General features: G+C 40.3%; 1 protein-coding gene across 3 annotated transcripts in view; it reads left to right on the top strand.

Annotated features, from left to right (window-relative positions):
* Nucleotides 1-18,749, top strand: part of FZD6 (frizzled class receptor 6) — a 35,962-nt gene extending 17,213 nt beyond the window's left edge. For 2 of the 3 annotated variants that reach the window (XM_060243347.1, XM_060243349.1), the window contains exons 4-7: nt 6,179-7,196; nt 9,034-9,182; nt 12,580-13,023; nt 14,056-15,799. In XM_060243347.1, coding sequence (XP_060099330.1) covers nt 6,179-7,196; nt 9,034-9,182; nt 12,580-13,023; nt 14,056-14,221 — 1,777 coding nt within the window. In that variant the 3' untranslated portion in view covers nt 14,222-15,799. Of the gene's footprint in view, nt 1-6,178; nt 7,197-9,033; nt 9,183-12,579; nt 13,024-14,055 lie in introns of all 3 variants that reach the window. The other variant, XM_060243348.1, reaches the window with a different exon arrangement.
* Nucleotides 18,750-19,965: the final 1,216 nt, after the last annotated feature.

The raw sequence follows: 19,965 nt of genomic DNA, 5'->3' as shown, positions 1-19,965 counted from the left end.
TATGGAAGCCTCAGGGTTTCCTGCACATGCGGATATCTTCATATATTCAGTTAAGAGCTGTGAAACAGGTATCCCTTAGAGATGATAGCATAAAAATTAAGATTTGTTTCATTTTTTGGATGGATATACATTGCTCCAGTTTTAGGATCCACCCCCCCCCCCACCATGTTCCATTGTGCCAGTTTGGTGTAGTGGTTATGTGTGTGGACTCTTACCTGGGAGAACTGGGTTTGATTCCCCACTCCTTCACATACACCTGCTGATGTTACCTTGGGTCAGCCACAAATTTTCTCTCAAGGCTATTCTGCTCAAGAGCAGTTCTGGGAGAGCTCTCTCAGCCCCACCTACATCACAGGGTGTCTGTTGTGGGAAAGGGAAAGGAGATTCGTAAGCCGCTCTGAGACTCCTTTGGCTAGCGAAGGGTGGGGTATAAATCCAATCTCTTCTTCTTTTTCTAAATTAATTAGAAGGGACTAGTCATGCCATTTAATTTCAAGTTGAAGTACTTGCCCAGAAAGCAGAAGAGTGTTTGACATAATCAATGGCCACAGTATCTTTCCAGGACAGGTGACCCTTTATAGAAGAATACCCTTTTTGACCATTTCCTGATTTTTCTAGTGATATCTCCATTAATGTGTATAAACTGTTTAGTCCTTTTTACCACTTCAGCTGCTGTATAAATCTGTATACAGATTGGAACAGTTATGATTTAACAATTTTGTGCCTAATAACCAGGTGTTTATGAGGTCTTTCCCTTCATTTTTCAAGTACATATCTAGACAGAATTTAAAAAAATGATATTGTGAACTTTTTTTAAAAAAAGAATCTTTATTAATTGATTGAAAGGAAAATAAAGCTTAAGAGATACAGATATTGTTAAAAATTATAGAACCAATAGAAAAGCCATTCCACAATCCACTCACACCTGTCTGTAAGGCGCACTAAATATGAGATGCTTGTGATAAATTTGGTTATGAGAATATTTTAATAGAGCTCAGCAGAACTCAGGCACCAGGTTATCACAGTGCCTAGAACTTTCATTGTGGCCCCTAATATTTTCAGCAGTGATTTTACTGTAGCATTGCTCAGCAATTTCCAGTGAATGTACAAAGTTTATTTATCACTTTGCATCTGAATGTTTTGTTTTATAACTGTCCATGAAGATCTTGTCACTTCTTTATTTGGATTTGGGAAATATTCAAGAAACCTGATTTTTTTCCAGCTCCATTATACCCTATGAGGACCAAACTTGCACCATAGGTTCATTCCTCTCCTCAAAAAACCTCCCAAGTTTAAAAAAAAAGACCCCAGGGGGTCCAATTCTGTGGGCCTATGAAAAAAGTGCCCCCCCTTCCTTCATTGATTTTTCCTTCGTTGGAGGAAAAAAGACACTTAAGGGACTGCAATCCCTTTATATGCCTTTTCCAAGCCATGTGACTCTGCGGCTTGGAGAACACCAAAGGCCTTCCAGGAGAACGAAGGTATTTAAAAGGAGTCAAGCCCTTTAAATGCTTTTAGAGTTCTCTAAGCCAGAGTTGCACAGCTTGGAGAAGGCATTTAAAGGAACCACAATCTCTTTAAATTACTTTTAAATTAATCTATCTGATGATCCTGAATATTTTGGGAATTTGATTTGATTTATTTGATTTTTAACCTGCCTTTCCCATGAACAGGCTCAGAGCAGGGTACAACATAATCATAAGAAATAAAATATATATATAAGCAAATTTAAAATCTGTCAATATTTTGGGGCTTGGCCATTTCAGATAGATCAGGGGTGGGGAACCTCCATCCCGAGGGCCGTATAAAGCCCTCAAGGTCACTTGGTGTGACCCTCGGAGATTGCTGGACTGAACCGAGCCATGTGGCAGCCTCCCTGGGGCCTGGCTGGCCAGCGAGGATCGTGGGGCCCAGCTGTGCTGTGCAGCAGCCTCCCCAGAGCCAGGCAGGGATCACAGGGCCCAGATGTACTATGCGGCGGCCTGGCTGGCCAGCCAAATTTGCTGCAGGGCCTGGAAAAATTACTGTCACCATTCAGTTTGCTCTTGATTATCCCAGATGGTGTGGCCTAATATGCTAATGAGTGTGTGACCTAATATGCTAATATTCGGGGATGTGGGCTAATATGTTACTGAGTCCTGCTGGGCTTTTTCTACAAAAAAGCTCTGGACCTATGCATTTGCCTAGGGCAGTGGGCTGGGTATGTGTGTGTGTGGCAGATTATGCTCTCCCCACATGACTTCAAATAGAAAAACAATTATTTGCATTAATTTTGCTGGCCTGAATCATTCTCCCTTGGTGGAGCACTGTTTTTTAAGTTGATAATTTTTTATGGCCCACGAATGTTATAAATATCCATATGGCCCTTGGCAGAAAAAAGGTTCCCCACCCCTGAGATAGATGAACAATATTGAAATCTCTATCTGGTTGAATCACTATCTGAAAAATATTGATAAAGTATTTTCTGGGGGTGGGTTCCGACTTGGATTTAGCCAAATGCACACTCCTAGTCTCATGCTGCTACCACATTTAAGGGGGGGGTTTAAGGCAAAATATCTTCCAAGTTTTTTTGTTATCCATTTTTCTGCCATATATTATACATCACCTATGTGAAATAACAACCCTTGAAGAAATGCACTATCTCCTAGGAGGTTTGAAATGAGCAAAGCTTCCATTGTGCATTTAAAAAAGAATTCCCTCTGGGCAGAGAATAGATATTGGTCTGGGGGTGGGAAGTCTGTGCAGTTGCTTCCAGATGTACCTCAGTTCACCTTCATTCAAGTGCTAATCTAGTGGAAGAGCCAATGGGTGGGTCAAGTCAGTGGGTGAGCCAATGGGTGGGTTCCCTTCTCCAAGCAGGGCTTGGAGGGATTAAGGCTAGAAAGTCTTCAAGGAGAATTCTAGAGCTGTCCATGAAAAGCCTCTTTGACTTGGTGTGACCAGGTCAGTGGGTGGGGAAGGAAAAGTCCCCTGTGCAAGCACCAGTCGTTTCCAGCTCTGGGGTGACGTTGCTTTCACAACGTTTTCATGGCAGACTTTTTACGAGGTGGTTTGCCATTGTCTTCCCCAGTCTTTTACACTTTTCCCCCAGCAAGCTGGGTGCTCATTTTACCGACCTCGGAAGGATGGAAGGCTGAGTCAACCTTGGGCTGGCTACCTGAATCCAGCTTCCGCTGGAATTGAACTCAGGTTGTGAGCAGAGAGTTCAGACCGCAGTACTGCAGTACTGCTGCTTTACCACTCTACGCCACAGGGTTGCTGGGTGGGGAAACAGATACAATAAAAACTCCTTGCCACAGGAAGGTCTCTTTTCCTTTGGTTTGGAGTCCGCAAGAGGAGAGCACACAGACCTCTCCACTGGGAAGGAAGCCATTGACCATATGCTCACCTAAAGAGCTGGAGCAAGCTTCAAGGTAATGTTAACTCTCTATAGATTTAGCACTCCTGAACTAAATAGCCTGTTCTGTTTTAACATCTCATACAGAGAAGGACAGAGGATTTGTGTTTTTACCTATTTCTTTTGGATTCTTTGCTCAATCTGGTGCTAAAAGTATGCATGTAAACATTTTTTTTAATAGCTACTTTACAACTTTTACTGGTTGAAGCTGGGTTTTCAGGTAGCCGGCTCGAGGTTGACTTAGCCTTCCGAGGTTGGTAAATGAGTACTCAGCTTGCTGGGGGGAAAGTGTAGATGACTGGGGAAGGCAATGGCAAACCACCCTGTAAAAAGTCTGCCGTGAAAACGTGAAAACAACGTCAACCCAGAGTCGGAAATGACTGGTGCTTGCACAGGGGACCTTTCCTTTTTCTTACAACTTTTGATGCTGGCAGTGGTTCTCTGCACCATGCAGACCTCCATCTCAGGCATGTTATTTTAAAAGAGGCACTATGGGGAAGGCAGGCAGTTGGCAAGTGGTTATTCCTCCAGGGTGTGCAGGCACCATGGTGACCAGGTGCTATGCAGGGGAAGACACAGAGGCAAGGCCTCAGCTTAGAAGGGAAGCCTCCCAGTGTGCAGTTCTGTACAATGATGAGGTGACGTGGCGTATTGCGGTGAGAGAGAAAAGCCTCTTGCAAGGCTGAGAAAAACCCAGGAGGGCAGGGCAGAAACGGGTCCTGCAAGCTAGAACTAGGGTTGCCAGGTCCTACCTTTCGCTGGTAGAGAGATTAATGGGCCTTTCCAGGAGCTTCTGCCATGTGTGTGAGGCATGATTACATCACCAAGTCATCATGTGACCAACACTGTGCAGCAATGCTCTAGTTTTTGGCCCAAACTGTATAGTTTGAGCCTGACTTTACCATAGAGTTTTGCCTTGCCCAAAAATTAGAGTGTCACTATGTAACATTGGCAGCACAGTGATGTCATTTTTGAGTGTCATCATCACGCTGTATTTCAGGGCATTTGTAGGTGAGGTTCCCCCCCACCTGGACGAGGAGACTGGTAACCCTAGCTGCCACACTCCCAGTCAGTGTTCTGCTTATTCAGGGCTAACAAAGCTTAATCTACACAAGATAGAGCTTATGATGATAGGCCAACCTAGAATTGTTGTTATTTGTCCTAAATGAAGTTGCATTTCTCCTAAAGCACTAATGTGCAGTTAGAAGCTTCTGGATCTTCCATTGCTACTAGAGTCCCAAGTAGAAGGAACCAAAGATACGTTTTACAACTTGTATTAGACAGCCTGCTATAACAACCTTGACAATGGATGTTGCCATGTTTCAGTAATCTTCATTATTATCTAGTGCAGGTGTCCCCAATCCCTGGGCCATGGACCGGTACCAGTCCATGGCCTGTTAGCAACCAGGCTGTGAGTTGTATAATTATTTCATTATATATTGCAATGTAATAATAATAATAAGACAACATTGGATTCATATCCTGCCCTCCGCTTCGAATTTAAGAGTCTCAGAGTGGCTCACAATCTCCTTTACTTTCCTCTCCTTTCCTCTCCCACAACAGACACCCTGTGAGGTGGATAGGGCTGAGAGAGCTCTCCCAAAAGCTGCCCTTACAAGGACAGCTCTGCAAGAGCTATGGCTGACCCAAGGCCGTTCCAGCAGCTGCAAGTGGAGGAGTGGGGAATCAAACCCGGTTCTCCCAGATAAGAGTATGCACATTTAACCACCACACCAAGCTAATAGAAACGAAGTGCACAATTGTATCATCCCAAAACCATTGCTCTGCCTCCCCCCCCCCCCCCCCGCCCAGTCTGTGGAAAAATTGTCTTCCACAAAACCGGTCCCTGATGCCAAAAGGGTCGGGGATCACTGATCTAGTGGAATGCCATGAAGATGGAGCTGCCTTGAAAAGTATTTAATGTGAAATGGTACATGCTATCCTTTGACTGGAATGGATCACAGGAATGATATATATTTGCTCCATTGGCTTCTATGTTCAGTTGAGAGTGCTGATGGTGACCTTTGTATAACTTGGATAGTACCTCCTTTACACATACTTGTCTCAGACTGGTAGAGCAGGAATTGTCTCATGTCCCATACTGGCACAGATTCTTTCTTTCTCTGTAGTGGAACTCTGTAGAAAGCTGCCATTTGAAATGTTCCTGGCCACTTACTTGCCAGGTTAAAATGTGGCTTTACCTGGAGATTTTTCTGGATGGCTGATGGAGGCGTTTCTTTTAGCATCTGCCTCTGTAGAATTTCATATGGCTGTTCAGTTGTTCATCTCATTGTAGCTTGGCTTTTAAATTTATAGTTTTAAATGTATAGATTATTTGGCTTGTTTTATTGTGCTTGAATTATTGCTTATGGTATCTTTAATTTGCTGTATTTCTTTGCTGGTTTTTCTTGTTGCTCATACCAGTTTACAATAAAACTGTCCAGTCTTTAAAACTATACAATTCTCAAAGCAGCTTGCTTGAAAAACATAATGAAACGTTATTTCCCGTCCATCACCACCTTTCCCACTATTCCTGAGTATGTTCAACAGTATTCTTTCTGAATGTTTTTAGTCCTTCTATGATGTCTTCATTGTCCTGACAGCTAAGGAACCAGGTGTTGCTTTCTAATTACAGATCAGCTTGACACTTTATAAAGTTCTTTTTAAGAATATGTTTAAGAATCTGTTTAAATTAAGACTTTAGGAGAAATAACAGTAGATGATGCTCTGAAATATTGAGCCAACTCCTTGGCATTTCTGAATTTTTTCTTAACTTTCTAGATTGGAAGATTGTGATGAAACTGCTCCTGTCACTGCTTTTCCAGCCCTGAGGACACCTGAGACTCGGAAGACTCCAGGACAGCCTAGAAGGGATTATGGATTTTGGTGTCCACGACACCTGCAGACTTCCAATGGACAAGGCTACAAGTTTTTGGGAATTGATCAGTGTGCACCTCCGTGTCCCAATATGTACTTCAGTGATCATGAGCTAGATGTTGCCAAAAGCTTCATTGGGATAGTTTCAATTTTTTGCCTTTGTGCCACTCTGTTCACATTCCTAACATTTTTGATTGATGTTAAACGGTTCAGGTATCCAGAGCGGCCAATCATATATTATTCTGTTTGTTGCAGCATAGTGTCTTTGGTATATTTCCTTGGTTTTGTCCTAGGTAATCGAATGGCCTGCAATAAGGGAGATGAAAAATTACGACTAGGTGACATGGTAGTTCTTGGTTCTCAGAACAAAGGCTGCACAATTATTTTTATGGCTTTGTATTTCTTCACCATGGCAGGCACTGTTTGGTGGGTGATCCTCACAGTTACTTGGTTCCTAGCTGCTGGACGAAAATGGAGTTGTGAAGCTATTGAACAAAAAGCAATGTGGTTTCATGCAATTGCCTGGGGCATGCCTGGCTTTCTCACTGTTATGCTTCTTGCCATGAACAAAGTAGAAGGTGACAATATCAGTGGTGTTTGTTTTGTTGGTCTCTATGACTTGGATGCATCCCGATACTTTGTCCTGCTGCCTCTGTGCCTTTGTGTCATTGTTGGTCTGTCTCTCCTCTTAGCTGGCATAATTTCCCTAAATCATGTACGGCAAGTCATACAGAATGATGGCAGGAATCAAGAAAAACTAAAGAAATTCATGATTAGAATTGGTGTCTTCAGTGGCTTATATCTTGTACCGCTAGTGATGCTCTTAGGATGTTACATCTATGAGCAAGTGTACAGGAAGATCTGGGAAACTACATGGGTTGCTGATCACTGTGATGAATTCCATATACCCTGTCCTTATCAGGTAATGGCAAACCAGTTGCAGATTTTGTTTCAATAACAAAGCTTCTTGAAGTATATTAATATTGTGTGTGCACAGTGCTAGGGCTTTGGTTGTCAGCCACAAATGTGATATTATTGTGTTGTATATCATAGGATATTTGGCTTTGAAAAATATGATTGTGAACCTCTGTGATGCTTAAGGCCCTTTGGGGGAGGGGAATCCATCTCTACTGCTCATTATGGCAGTATGTATTTTGTTATCTGATCTCCTTCTCCTTAGAAAAGCAAATCCATGTCTATGTGTAGATATGCACACTTCAAAGTGTGTATGCTGTAAAAAGCCCCAAAATGAGTACAGTTGTAGGTACCTGTAGTGATACATAGAAAAATCTCCCAATAGGGTTGTATATTCTGGATTTCTTCTACCATTGCGCAGTGTTCCCTCTAAGCTGAGTTAGTTTCACCTAGCTCACATATTTTTAGCCTCAGGCTTACACATTTTTGTCTTAGCTCAGGAAGGATGGCCCAGAGCAAATTAATTTGTGCAGTAGCTCACAATTTTAATGCCAGTAGCTCACAAAATACAATTTTTGCTCACAAGACTCTACAGCTTAGAGGGAGTATGGCTAGTGGGAGCACTTTCCTATGGTAGGAGTCTTCTGTCTTAAGAAGAGTCTCTGTGAATGACTCCTGCTGGAGAATAGGAGCTTCTCTGTTCTTGGATATTGCAGTAATAACTCAATACATTTAGATTAGTCCAAGCTTTTTAAAATGGTTAACTCAATGAAAAATATTGATCAAACTTCAACTAATTCTTGAATAAATATAAGCAGGATACAGAGATATCTGAATGTGCTGAGTCTGTATATATTAGGGGATTAGACAAGATGGGCAAATAGGCACTTGAATCAAATATCATTGCTTTTGTCAGGATGTTCTGTGCAAGAGTGGATTAATTTTGTAGTGAACACACAGACACACAAGCTGGGACATTGCCCCAAAGCACTCTTCAGATTCTGCCTCACCTAATTAACTGTAAATCATCAGTTCCATCATCCTTCCCATGCACTTAGATGATGTAACCAGATTTTACTTCACACTCACTAAAGAAATTGTCTGGTAGTCCACTTAGAATAATTGGCCACAGTTCTTTTTCATTGGTCTGTGGTTACATCTGGAGCTTTGAGTTTCATGCTGGAACTGTGCCTCTCTTCTCAATGTTAGAGCCTTTGTTAGGCCCCATCTAATTGTGGGAGATTCTAGTTCTGTGAAAATATTTGGGTTGGTGCAATACATGGCTGTATTTTGTTCTTATCACTTTTCCTTCTTCAACATTTGATAAAATGTTTTTTTTTTAATTTTTTAAGCTTTGGACCGAACATGAGAGGTTAATATTACAAAGTAAAGTAAACATGCTCAGAATTCTCTTGTGAGTTTTCTGTCTCTCCACCAAACACACTCATAAAACTACCATTTTTATTCATCCCTTCTTCCAGGAAGCTCAGGGCAGTATAAATGCCCTTCTCTGTTTCATCCTTACAACAGCCCTGCTCAGCAGGGTGACTAGCCCAAGGTCACCCTATGAATCTCATGACTTGAGCAGGAATTTGAATCCAGGTCTCCCCAATCTTAATTTGAAATGCCAATTGCTATACTTCACAGGATCTCAGCTACAGTTTCTAGAACAAATTAGCATGATTGTGTGCATTGCACGTATTCATTTATTTTAGTCCTGAGTGCTGCAGAGTTGATGTCATACTAAAGAGTACTGTGGCACCATTGGTTTTGTACTCTGAAATGTAAAGCAGGAAGGCTATTTTTCTATTGTGTTCTTACTGTGAATGGTTATTGTTTTCCAGGTGACGGTATTAAAAAGGCCAGAAATGATTTTGTTTCTGATTAAATATTTGATGACCTTAATTGTTGGCATATCTCCGGTATTCTGGGTTGGAAGTAAAAAGACCTGTTCTGAATGGGCAAGTTTCTTCAACAGAAATCGCAAAAGAGAGTAAGACTTACTTGTTTTCTCTTGCAGTTGTGGTGATAGTAGGGAGACTATTTATAAAATGCCTTTTACTGTTAGACTTGTTTCTAACATGCTTTAAAATGTGTCTTCTATATGTATGATATGTATATATATAACCCTACACCTCTGTTTTTCTGTTAAACATTCACTTTCGATCTCTTCCTAACTTAGCTCTAGGAGTTCCACTAGTGTAAAAACACCCTTTAAAAAGTTTAAAGTATCATTTTAAAGTGATACTTCCTCTTGCAAGAAGCTGAACTACTGCCACTGTTCAGCCCTCCCTTTCCCTATATTTGAACTGCCTGCCATTTCTTGTGGACCAGCAGCAACTGGAACAGGAATCACTCTTTCTGCCTCATGACATACAGGTGCCCTTATTAAGGGAAATATCCATGTTAGTCTTGTCAGCCATACATACATATCTGAGATTATTTGAAGTTGAGGTTGAGAAAAAGATTATAAACCCTAGGTCAAAAGGGCACATTTGTTGTGGCTCTAAGTCACTATTGTCTAGCAAAAGAAAATTATAGTAAGAAACTGAGAATTCATCAGGAAGTGTGACACCATCTCCCTGGGATTTGGGATTCCTCAGATATTGCAAGAGTTAACTTTCTTAACAAAATCAGAGAGCTTGCCAAGTACTTCTATTGTGAATGTTCTCTGTACTTTTCTCACTCTGTGCTTCTTGTATCTCATGGCCCTTTGACCTTTATGTTTACATTTTTTTCATCATAACCTCATTTATATGTCTGCCTAGTGACGCAGCTATACATGTCTACCCCATGAACATTTATACTGGAATTCAATCTAGTTAATTTTTATGCTGACAACAAGCCCCCTGCTTATTTCAACTAAGTTATGACTTTTTAAAGCAACGGCTTACTCGCTGTAAAGCATCCCTGGTAATCAGTCAGTTGCTCTTTGGCAAAGTGGTCCTTTCTTCACTTTGCAAGACACTGAGTACTTAATCTGAAGCAGCATGGCTGCGGCTTAGTCAGACATTTGAACACACATTTAGACAGACAGACAGACAGACAGCCAGACAGCTGCTGCTACTGATAATAATAATAATACTGTCAAGTTGTAATGAATTCATGGCTGATCCTCATAAGGATTTCAAGGCAAGAGATGCTCACAAAAGGCCTTTAGATCAGGACCTGAAACATTTTTTTCTCTCCCGGTCTGTAGCAGTGGAAAAGAGCAAGAGTTCATCAGCACCTTAAAGACTTAACAACATTTGTGGCAGGGTATGAGCTTTTATGAGTCACTGATCATTTCTTTAGATCTGAAGAAGTGAGCAGTGACTCACAAAAGCTCATGCCCTGCCACAAATTTTGTTAGTCTTTGAGATGCTACTGGACTCTTGCTCTTCCCTTTCTGTTTCCCTTTTTACAGCTATAATAAGGAGTCCTGGTGAGTTTGAAAGGTTACACACTGTTTTATGCTTTTCTTGTCCTAAATCTATGTGATTTTGTAATTTTTTATTGGTTCTTACATGACTACTTACAATCCCTAACCTATTGTTTCCAAGACTTATTGATTTATTGTCGTCTTCATTATTCACATTAATTATTTGATTCTGACATAATTTTCTGAGAGCTTCCTTGATTATTTGGTCAGCTTCACGGTTTTTCATACAACTATAGTCTCTGAAGGTTCTGAATTTCTTTTTTTTCTTTAGATCAATGTTTCCTAGAATTTGTTATAGGGAGAATTCAATTCAGTTTGAACTTAGTGAATATTCTTTGTGCAATTATAAAGAGGCTATTTGTAGTCTCCATTTTCATATTTTTCCATGCCCATCCCGGATTCTTAATGTGGTTTTTATGTTTCTGTATTCCTTTGGGCCTTTCCAGTAAAGCCTTGCAAGCAGTTGCTAAGCTTCCTCCGTCTGCATTCCTTAACAGTGAACATATAGATTCCATTCCTTATCCTCTCTTTTTCCACTCCTGTATAGTTATTTCACATGTTTTTACTTAATAGATTTTTACCTAAGTGATTTACTATACAAATATATAACCCTTTCTGTTATTTCTGCTTTACTTACACACCCACATCTTTATGGAAGTACTTTTACATACTGTGTTGTGTTGCATTTAAAAAAAAAAAAAGCCTGCAAGCTGACCTTGGTGCGATGCATCACTGAACTTGTGTGATATCGTGATATTTATGAATGATGTCTGAACTGCACAGATTTTTGCAAACAGTACAGAAGTAACAGGTCAGTTTTGATCAGATGGAGAGCTTTTGAAGATGGAACAGCTCTATGTGGCGTGGTGGTATAAAATGCCATCAAGTCACAGCTGACTTACGGCAACTGCAGGGGTTTTCAAGGCAAGAGACGTTCAGTGGTGGTTTGTCATATCCTGTCTCTGCTTCACAACCCTGGTATTCCTTGGTGGTCTCGTATCCAAATACAAACCAAGGTTTACCCTGCTTAGCTTCTGAGATCTGACAAGCTCAGGGCAAATGCAGCATCAAGATTGAGGGATTGGGCCCAAGGAAGGCTAATGGAAGGGCTGCCCTAATACAGAATCATAGAATCACAGAGTTGGAAGGAGCCATACAGACCATTTAGTCTAACTCCCTGCTCAATGAAGGATCAGCTTGGAGCATCCCTGACAAGTGTTCGTCTAGCCACTGACCAAGGCTTGACCCCACTTGGCATCCAAGATCTGATGAGATTGGGCTATCCAGGTCAGGGCATTAGATTACCCCATTTTCTTTAAAGCCAAAGGGCATACAGAAACATAAAAGCCCCATGAGATCTGACAGAAGGTAAAGGCAGGGAGTTGAGAGACAGGGAGGAAATATAGCTGGAAAAATATTCCACATGCTTTAGGGTCTGGTGAGTTTGTGTGCTCTTGGCAGTAAGAGAGTAGAAAACAAAAGGAGCTTCAGGTCAAGGATGTGGAAAAAGCTATAGAGGAGGACCAAGTTTCACGTATTTTTTAAGCTAAGAAATTTGGCCATGTTTCTCTTAATGCACACTTGATTTGGCCAGAATCTGTGTGGTTCATGCTTCATTTCATAATACACTGGATGTGAGTTGTGAGATCAGATTCCAGCTCAGAAACAGGTTCACTAAATATGACTAACAGATGTCAAGCATTCATCAGTGATGTTTTATCTCAGGTGGTGGGGGAAAATTAGTAATTACCAAATTCATAGGTCCTTGGGGAGATGGCAAATAAGATTGCATAGCACTTTCCATATTTGTGGTATATAAATTAAAAATCCTGTGTCCCTGTTTTAGTAGACTTGCTCCATATAAATTAAAATTATATTTGAAATCAGTGGGAGTGTTGGCATTGTTTTCAGGTCTTACTCTGTTATCAGAACATCTTCTAAATAATGGACATTTTTTTTCTCTCTCCAGTCCTATAAGTGAAAGCAGGAGAGTGTTGCAAGAGTCGTGTGAATTTTTCTTAAAGCACAATTCTAAAGCTAAGCATAAGAAGAAGCACTACAAATCCAGCTCTCATAAACTGAAGGTGATCTCAAAATCTATGGGGACTAGTACAGGGGTCACAACCAATCATGGAACTTCTGCCATGGCAATTGGAAACCATGATTATTTAAGCCAAGAGACTTTCACTGAAATCAAGAGCTGCCCAGAAACATCTGGGAGAGAAATGGAAGCAGATGGAGTGCTCAGCCAAAAAGGGGAGAAGGAAGGACGTGCCTGCAGTGAACAGAGTGCATTGCAAATGTCATCTGGCTCTAGAGTGGCTTTGGAGCCGATGGAAAAGAGAAGGAAGACAGACAACACACAAGATATGATTAGCGTATCTGAAAGCATGAAGAGGATGACTGAAGGAAGGTCAGGCTGTCATAGTTTTCTTTCTTTTTAAAAAAGAAACTCATGCACGCATTTCTAAATGATGTTGCCAATATTTTACTTAGAACTAATGGCAAAGGGAGTATAAATCTTGCAAAAAAACCCCGTATTTCTATCTCATGGAAGTGTATCATCTGTGCAAGGGGTGGGTGGTTGCATTCATCTGTGGACAGCAGGTTTTTTTTTAATGAGACCGCCACACAATGAAAACTGAAAATCAAGTACAGTGGTTTAGATAGCTAACAGGGAGTAGCCAGTGTCAAGTATGGAACTGCAGTAAAGTCTTTGATCTGGGGCCAATATAGAAAGCAGTAGCAGAGTGATGTTTAAGTATAGTGGAAATACAAAGGTACAGTTAGATTGCGGGGATTCTGAAACCATTATGACAGTTGGTGCAGTTATGTTGGTTTTGGATATGAGAAACTTGCTTTGGTCTTGCCATAGTGGCTCAGTATCTCTTTGCCTCAGTTATACTTCTCTAAAATGTGACCCATCTCACAGATTCTAGTGAGCATAAACAGCATAAATATTAACAAAGTGTACTGGTTGCTGAAATGGTATATACATTACAAAAGTACAGACTAAGTTTGTACTGACATGCCAAATGAAAAGCTTTTTATGGCCACGTTTTATCATTCTGAGGCTCCGCCTTTTCTAGGCTATCACTAACCCAATTGTGCCAAAACATCTTGTTGGCAAAGATTGCTGACCCATACATAAGGGTTTCCTTGATCTGGGCTGTACAATAGGAATCCAGGTCTTTTTTTACTTTGGGCATAAGGATATAACAAGCTGTCTTATACTGATGTTGATGAATCTTGCTAATCCCTCTGTCTACTCATTGGTCTGCTATCTGCAGTTATTAGCAGGAGATGCAGGCAACTGAGCATGTAACATTAACGTACTCATTTAAGCAGATTAAAGGCATCAAGCTCATTGACTAAAAATAGGTTAATTTAGTTTATTGTCTTTAGATTGTCTTATTGTAGAACATTTCTTTTTGTGTACATATAGGACAACTCCTAAAAAAGATGTTATTGAAAATCTTCCTCTCCAAGTCAGTCATCCACACCTTGATGTTTCCCAGCCAGAGACTACCAAGGGGTCAGTCTTGCTACTTCCTCACTCATCTTCTGATTCCAGAAAAGTTCCAGAGTCTGGTAACAGTTCAGATGGTTAAAAGAAAATGAAAGTGCTATGGGGATACTTTCAGTTTCTGAAATGGATTCTGTGTTACACTGGAAATGACTGCATTGTGCCTTAAGAGGAAGCATGATGCTCTTGTTTGCACTTCAGGAAAAGTAAAATTTGTATTGTGAGGATGCTCAGCAATAATTTTCTATTTAAATTCTAAAAGTGAGTAGTAAGCTTAAGACAAAAGATGAGCAACAGGTATGTTACCACTTTTTAAGTATTATGTCAAATTCTATTAAAGTAATGAGGGGAAGGGTTCAATATTTTGAAAAGTATGGGCAAAAGTTATTTGTTTCAGCTTCTCTGATAGCAATAGCAATATTTTTACTATTTGGTTTTTATTATAAACTGCTTTGTTGCACAGGACAAAAACTTTGGTTTTAGAAGTGAGCATTGTGTGGTGTGACAAAGTAATGGGACTTGCCGTATGCAAACAACATCTGCTGACGGGTGATCTTCTGCCGACTTTTCAGTCTTCCTTGTCAAACATCGCAGCTTACTTGTGAGGGGATCTGTAGTCCTTTCTTGTTACTTAATAAGGCTGCTGATCATTTGCACCAACCTTGGTTAGTCTTTTTGGCACAAAGACCACTGGGATGTTGCTGAGAAAGATGCCCTCCTTCTGCACCCACCAGAATTGTACAGCTGTCTTTATATACTACAGCTATATTGCACCAGGGACATTGGGCATCATTGGTGCAGATGTTTCTGTCAAGTGTTTGAGTTGGGTCTCAGCTGTGATGTCATTTCTGGGAGAACTTTTCAAAGCCTTTGTGGAATGCTCATGTGTTTCTGGGACATTAGTGGTAGTCTACACACTGAAACAGAAAGGGATTTTGGAATTAGACAACGGTTTGAAGTAGCTATTTTCATACAACTGTTAGGGTAGAACTGCTGTTTCTCTTGCACTACAGAAGGTAGTATATACCTACTAAGATGCTAGCATATACCTCAGCTTGCTTGCTTTCTTTTTCTTTGTTTTTCTCTCTCTCTCTCTTTCTCTTTCTCTCTTTCTCTTTCTCTCTTATTTTTGCAAGAATTATATCTTGGGATGGAGGAGGGAAGAAAAGCAAATAAACTGCTGTTCAGCAGTTAAGAACAATAATGTATGCACTTAGTTCCAGCACTGGCATTTCCATTCAGGTACCTTCAGATTTGATGCTTGAACACAACCTATTGATAACTTTCATTTTTAAGGTCATTTATTTTGCATAAATGGGGCATTGCAGTCCACTCTTCCTTTTTCTTGCTGTCCTCTTTTTATCCAGACATGGAATATACCTTTGATAGACAATATACTGTCAGATGTTCTTGCTATATGGAAACTAATTTCTTTGGTTTTGACTAAAAACTATCTCAGCTTTCATTTTTAAAGCAGTATTTTATTATGGATGCAGGATTCTGAGTCTGTCTTTAAAGTGGGAGATAAATATGTGGTTTGTCAGAGATCATGCAGTCCTGATTTTCCATTTTATTAACTTCAGGTCTCATTATTTCACTTGATTTCAAATATTTGGGCCCTATGAATACTTTGTTTCTTTTGAAATACATATAGATGAAATAAGGGTCTTCCTCCATTTTATTCTGCTAGTAGGATATGAAGATCAGCTGAATTTATCCTAGTTATAGATTTGGATTTTTCAGTTTCATATTCCAGTAGTGTAGAACAATCTGTGTTACATAAAAGATCACTCTAGAAAGAAAAAAGTCCTTCAGAGGGTGGATGTGTACACAACCTTTAATGAGCTCAGTTTGGTTACAGTTGGTGGGTGGGCTCCAACTAGCTTTTCCACAGGTGTAAAAGGAGCACGGTGGGTTCCCTTTGACCATCAAGAAAAGTTCATCATCTGTCTTCTTGTCCAGCCCCACATTGAGACTGCACCTGCACAGGCTGGCCACAGACCTTTTCTTTCTAGCTTAAAAACTCCAAAGAGGGGGTGCCCAACTCCTTATGGAGCCAGAGCATGTGTGGGATTCCCCACCCAATGCATCATGTACTCCCAGCAATGGGTGTCCCTTCTGTTAGTTCATTTTCACCACCGTGAGGATAGGAAGCTCACTGGAGTTTTTAAGCTAGAAAGAAAATGTCCCCGTCCAGCCTGCACAGGCTGCACAGTCCCAATTTGTGTCTGTAGAGAAGGTGTCATTTAACAACAGTTACAGGTAAGTGCAACTCTGTCTTATGCTGGTGATTGTGAACAAAAGGCATGTAGGATGGGGGCTGTAGTCGAAAGAAACAGCTGATTGAAAAATTTCCAATCCACTAAGTCCAGCGGTTCCATGTGGTTTCTTTAGTGGCCTAGTAGGTAGTTAAATAAATTATGCCTGACTTTACGGTTAAGTCCAAAGTTCACTTCTATCATGAGTTACTGGATTCTCAATGTGGAGTCTCTTTAAGAATGTGGAATCTCAAGCTCATCTCCTTTATATTCAGTTGGGATGCAGCTTGTCTGAACATTGTTCATATTCTGGGTCAATAGCTTTATTCGATGCAGTCCTGGAGCATAGGGCCAGTATCCTCTTATTTAGGAAAAGTGAGTATATGCTCAATACAGATGAAGAAATTGCTCAGGGCACATTAGTGAAATCAGAACTGGTAGTAAAGCTGGATTATGTTGTCTTTTATGTGGACAGTTGTGTTGGGTGGTTACAACTAACTGAGATTGGGGATGCTGGTATACCCCCTCTGGTTTGGCTCATCTTCTGATTGCCAGTAGTGATCAGGGAGCTGGTAGTTCTAAGGGCTGTTCACTATTTGTGCCAGTTGGGAGAGAAAAGTAGCTAAAAAAAAGTCCTTCCTACTTGGAACGAGCAGATGACAAGCTTGCAGGCAGGGAGATAAAATGCTAAGAAGATCCTTTGCCTCCACTCCAAAGCTGTGGTGAAGGGAAGCCATAGAATTATAGAGTTAGAAGGGGTGCACATGCCATCTAGTCTAACTCCCTGGTCAATGCAATATTAGCATAAAGAAGCCCCTGTCTTGTTGCACAGTTTAACCTTCCTTTATTGTTACAGGAGGTAACATCTTCATTTTGGCTCAGATGTTACCTGGGGCAAGATTTCTTAGATGACACAAGCAGCATTTTTCAGCTTGGGTGCATCCTAGGCTAGTCCATTTTCCCCTTCAGGCACTGTTTGGTGTCAGAATGATGAAGTTTCTATCTTAGCAGCCGCTATCCACAAGAGGCTTGGGGCAGGGGGGAGATCGAGCTGATACATGCCAAAGTGGAAACCATTGGTCCAGCAGTGCCTTGAAAATGGAGTATGCCATCAATGTTTCTCTCCTTGTGCCCTGACTTGGATAGCCCATGCAAACCTGATCTCATCGGATCTCGGAAGCTAAGCAGGGTCAACTCTGGCAAGTACTTAGATGGGAGACTTCCATGAAATACTAGTAGTTGGGAGGATAGGGGTAGGCTTTATTCAGCCACCTCCCTGAATAGCCTCCAGACCCCCAGAAGAGGTCAGTCACCAGAAGACATCATGACTTCCAGGGGCAGACATGCACACATAAAATATAAAAATACCAAATAAATAAACATTTATCTCCTTGCTTGCAGGCTTTTCTCTGTTTCCACAGAAACTGGGACATGGCTGGATCAGAAGCTGGCTCCCAGCTGATTTCCCTATCAGCTGGGAGTCAGCTTTTGGTTCTCCCCAAAACTTTACTATGTTCGGATAAAGTGAAGTGCTGGAATATCAGAACCTGACTCCCATCTGATCCTCTTGATTAGTGAAGAGTCACCTTTTGACCAACAGAGCAACTGGAAACATGTTTAGCAGCTGTTTGAACTATTTGCTGCAAGGTGAACATAACCTTGATCAGCTAATGCTTTGATCATGAGTGCTGCTGAACAAAGTGTCTTTGACTGCTGAGCAGGTTCCCTGCAAAATCTGCAGCATCCTTAAATAAGATAAGAGTGCTCTGATTGGGCCCTTTCTCTGTAAAACTGACACATTTATGACTGCTTTGGTGTATTTAATAAAATAAAGTCGCATGCCCAGTTTGATGATATGCAGCCGTTTTTCAGTTTGTTCAGCTTTATTGGGCTGTGTTTTGAACAATAAAGTAAAGCTACTTCAAAGAAAAATGATGTAACTACCAAGCAAACAAGGAAGGTGGTTCTGACACACCAAAATTCCCTCCATGGTATGTTAAATTTTGAATGTCTTTTGTATTACATTTCTACCTTTTGTAACTTATTGCCTTAAACAAAAATTATTGGTGTTCTTTCTGGTTGCTTGTTTTCAGCATGCAACAGCATGTATCCAACCTGAAGCTCAAATGCTTGTGGCTCTTCTGTTGAAAGACTCAAACTTTGTTCATTGGTGTGGTAGGATTCATGCCTTGCAGTAATTAGGAGACACTGGATATGTTGTAAATATTACATGGGGAAAAAACAGCTTGGCTGTTCATTCTGTTACTGACACATTTATAAATTTAAATTTTTATACACATTTTTAGAAACTGTATTTTTACTATTTGGGTCAATAAAGTTTTCAATATTGTAAAAGTTACATGTGTTTTTATTGTTCATGGGAAGATTAGAAAGGTAGCCAGTAGTTTAAATAATGCTGGCATATTGAGCAAAGAAAAGTCCATCTAGTTCAGCACTCTGCTTTTCAACAAAGGCTAGCTGAATCTCAGCTGAATAGCGTGGTCTGATGGAAATAGCTGCTGCCAGCATGTGGTATTATACTTTATCTAAATATAAATATTCCATTTTACCCACTATGACTAATAATCATTAATGGAAGGTTTACCTTCCATTAAATATATAGTTTTTAAGTATTAAATTTACAAGCTAATCAGTGCTACAATGGTGTGTTTCATAAGTTACTTATTCACTCATTACTGTTTAAAAACAGGTCTATATAAGTCTGTTAGAACCAGCTAAAATATCACAGTGTGTATTCTTCTGAGGTCCTATTTTGTGATGATATGGTTGGTTTTAGTAAAAAAAAATATTATGACTTTTGTGTTTGATTTTTCCCATGGACCAGTGCCACTGCCTATAACCTGTCATTTTTGTTTGCTTTTATTACTGCCAGTCAGTTTTATGGGACTATTTGTTTCCTTTGTGCTCTCCACACCAGCTATAATCATTTGTCTCTATCCTGCTTCCTCAAATATGTCCGCTTTCTACTTAAACTAAAGGTCTGTCTTTGTAATAGAGAGGACATCATATACCTTGATGATTTTACTTGTCCTTTGTGTACTTTTCCTATTCCCTATGGTTTGTTTGTGAATGGCACACTCAAAACTGAACAATGTCCTAAATGAAGAAACACCATAGATTTATGATGGCATTATACTATTTGCAATTCTATTTTCAGCCATATTCCTCACTCTGAATTTGCCTTATCCCTGCTGTACACTGCAGTTTTTTAGGGAGATTTCTCTTATGCATGAACCAGCTCTCAATGTAAATCAGTAGTGGATAAAAATCAGTTAACTCTTATGTTCCCAAAGTTAAATCCCTCTTGGTTAGACAAATGAATGTATGAATTTTTATTTCTCCAACATCTCTTTAAACCATAACACAACTTGGCCACCTGCAAAGAGCAGGGGACAGAAGAGGATGTGAGTTGTTCTTGTCTGAAATGTGTGGACCAGCTTCAAAGCAAAAGTGCAGAATCTCCTCTTCAAACTGCTTTTCAACAGAATACAAGATACTCCTTCAAGACTTTCCTGAGTTTTCCTTATGCAGCAAAATGAAACAGACTTTT

This window comes from Heteronotia binoei, chromosome 7 (genome assembly GCF_032191835.1).
Source record: "Heteronotia binoei isolate CCM8104 ecotype False Entrance Well chromosome 7, APGP_CSIRO_Hbin_v1, whole genome shotgun sequence".
NCBI classification, from domain to species: Eukaryota; Metazoa; Chordata; class Lepidosauria; order Squamata; family Gekkonidae; genus Heteronotia; species Heteronotia binoei.
This window is presented reverse-complemented; position numbering and strand designations above follow the sequence as displayed.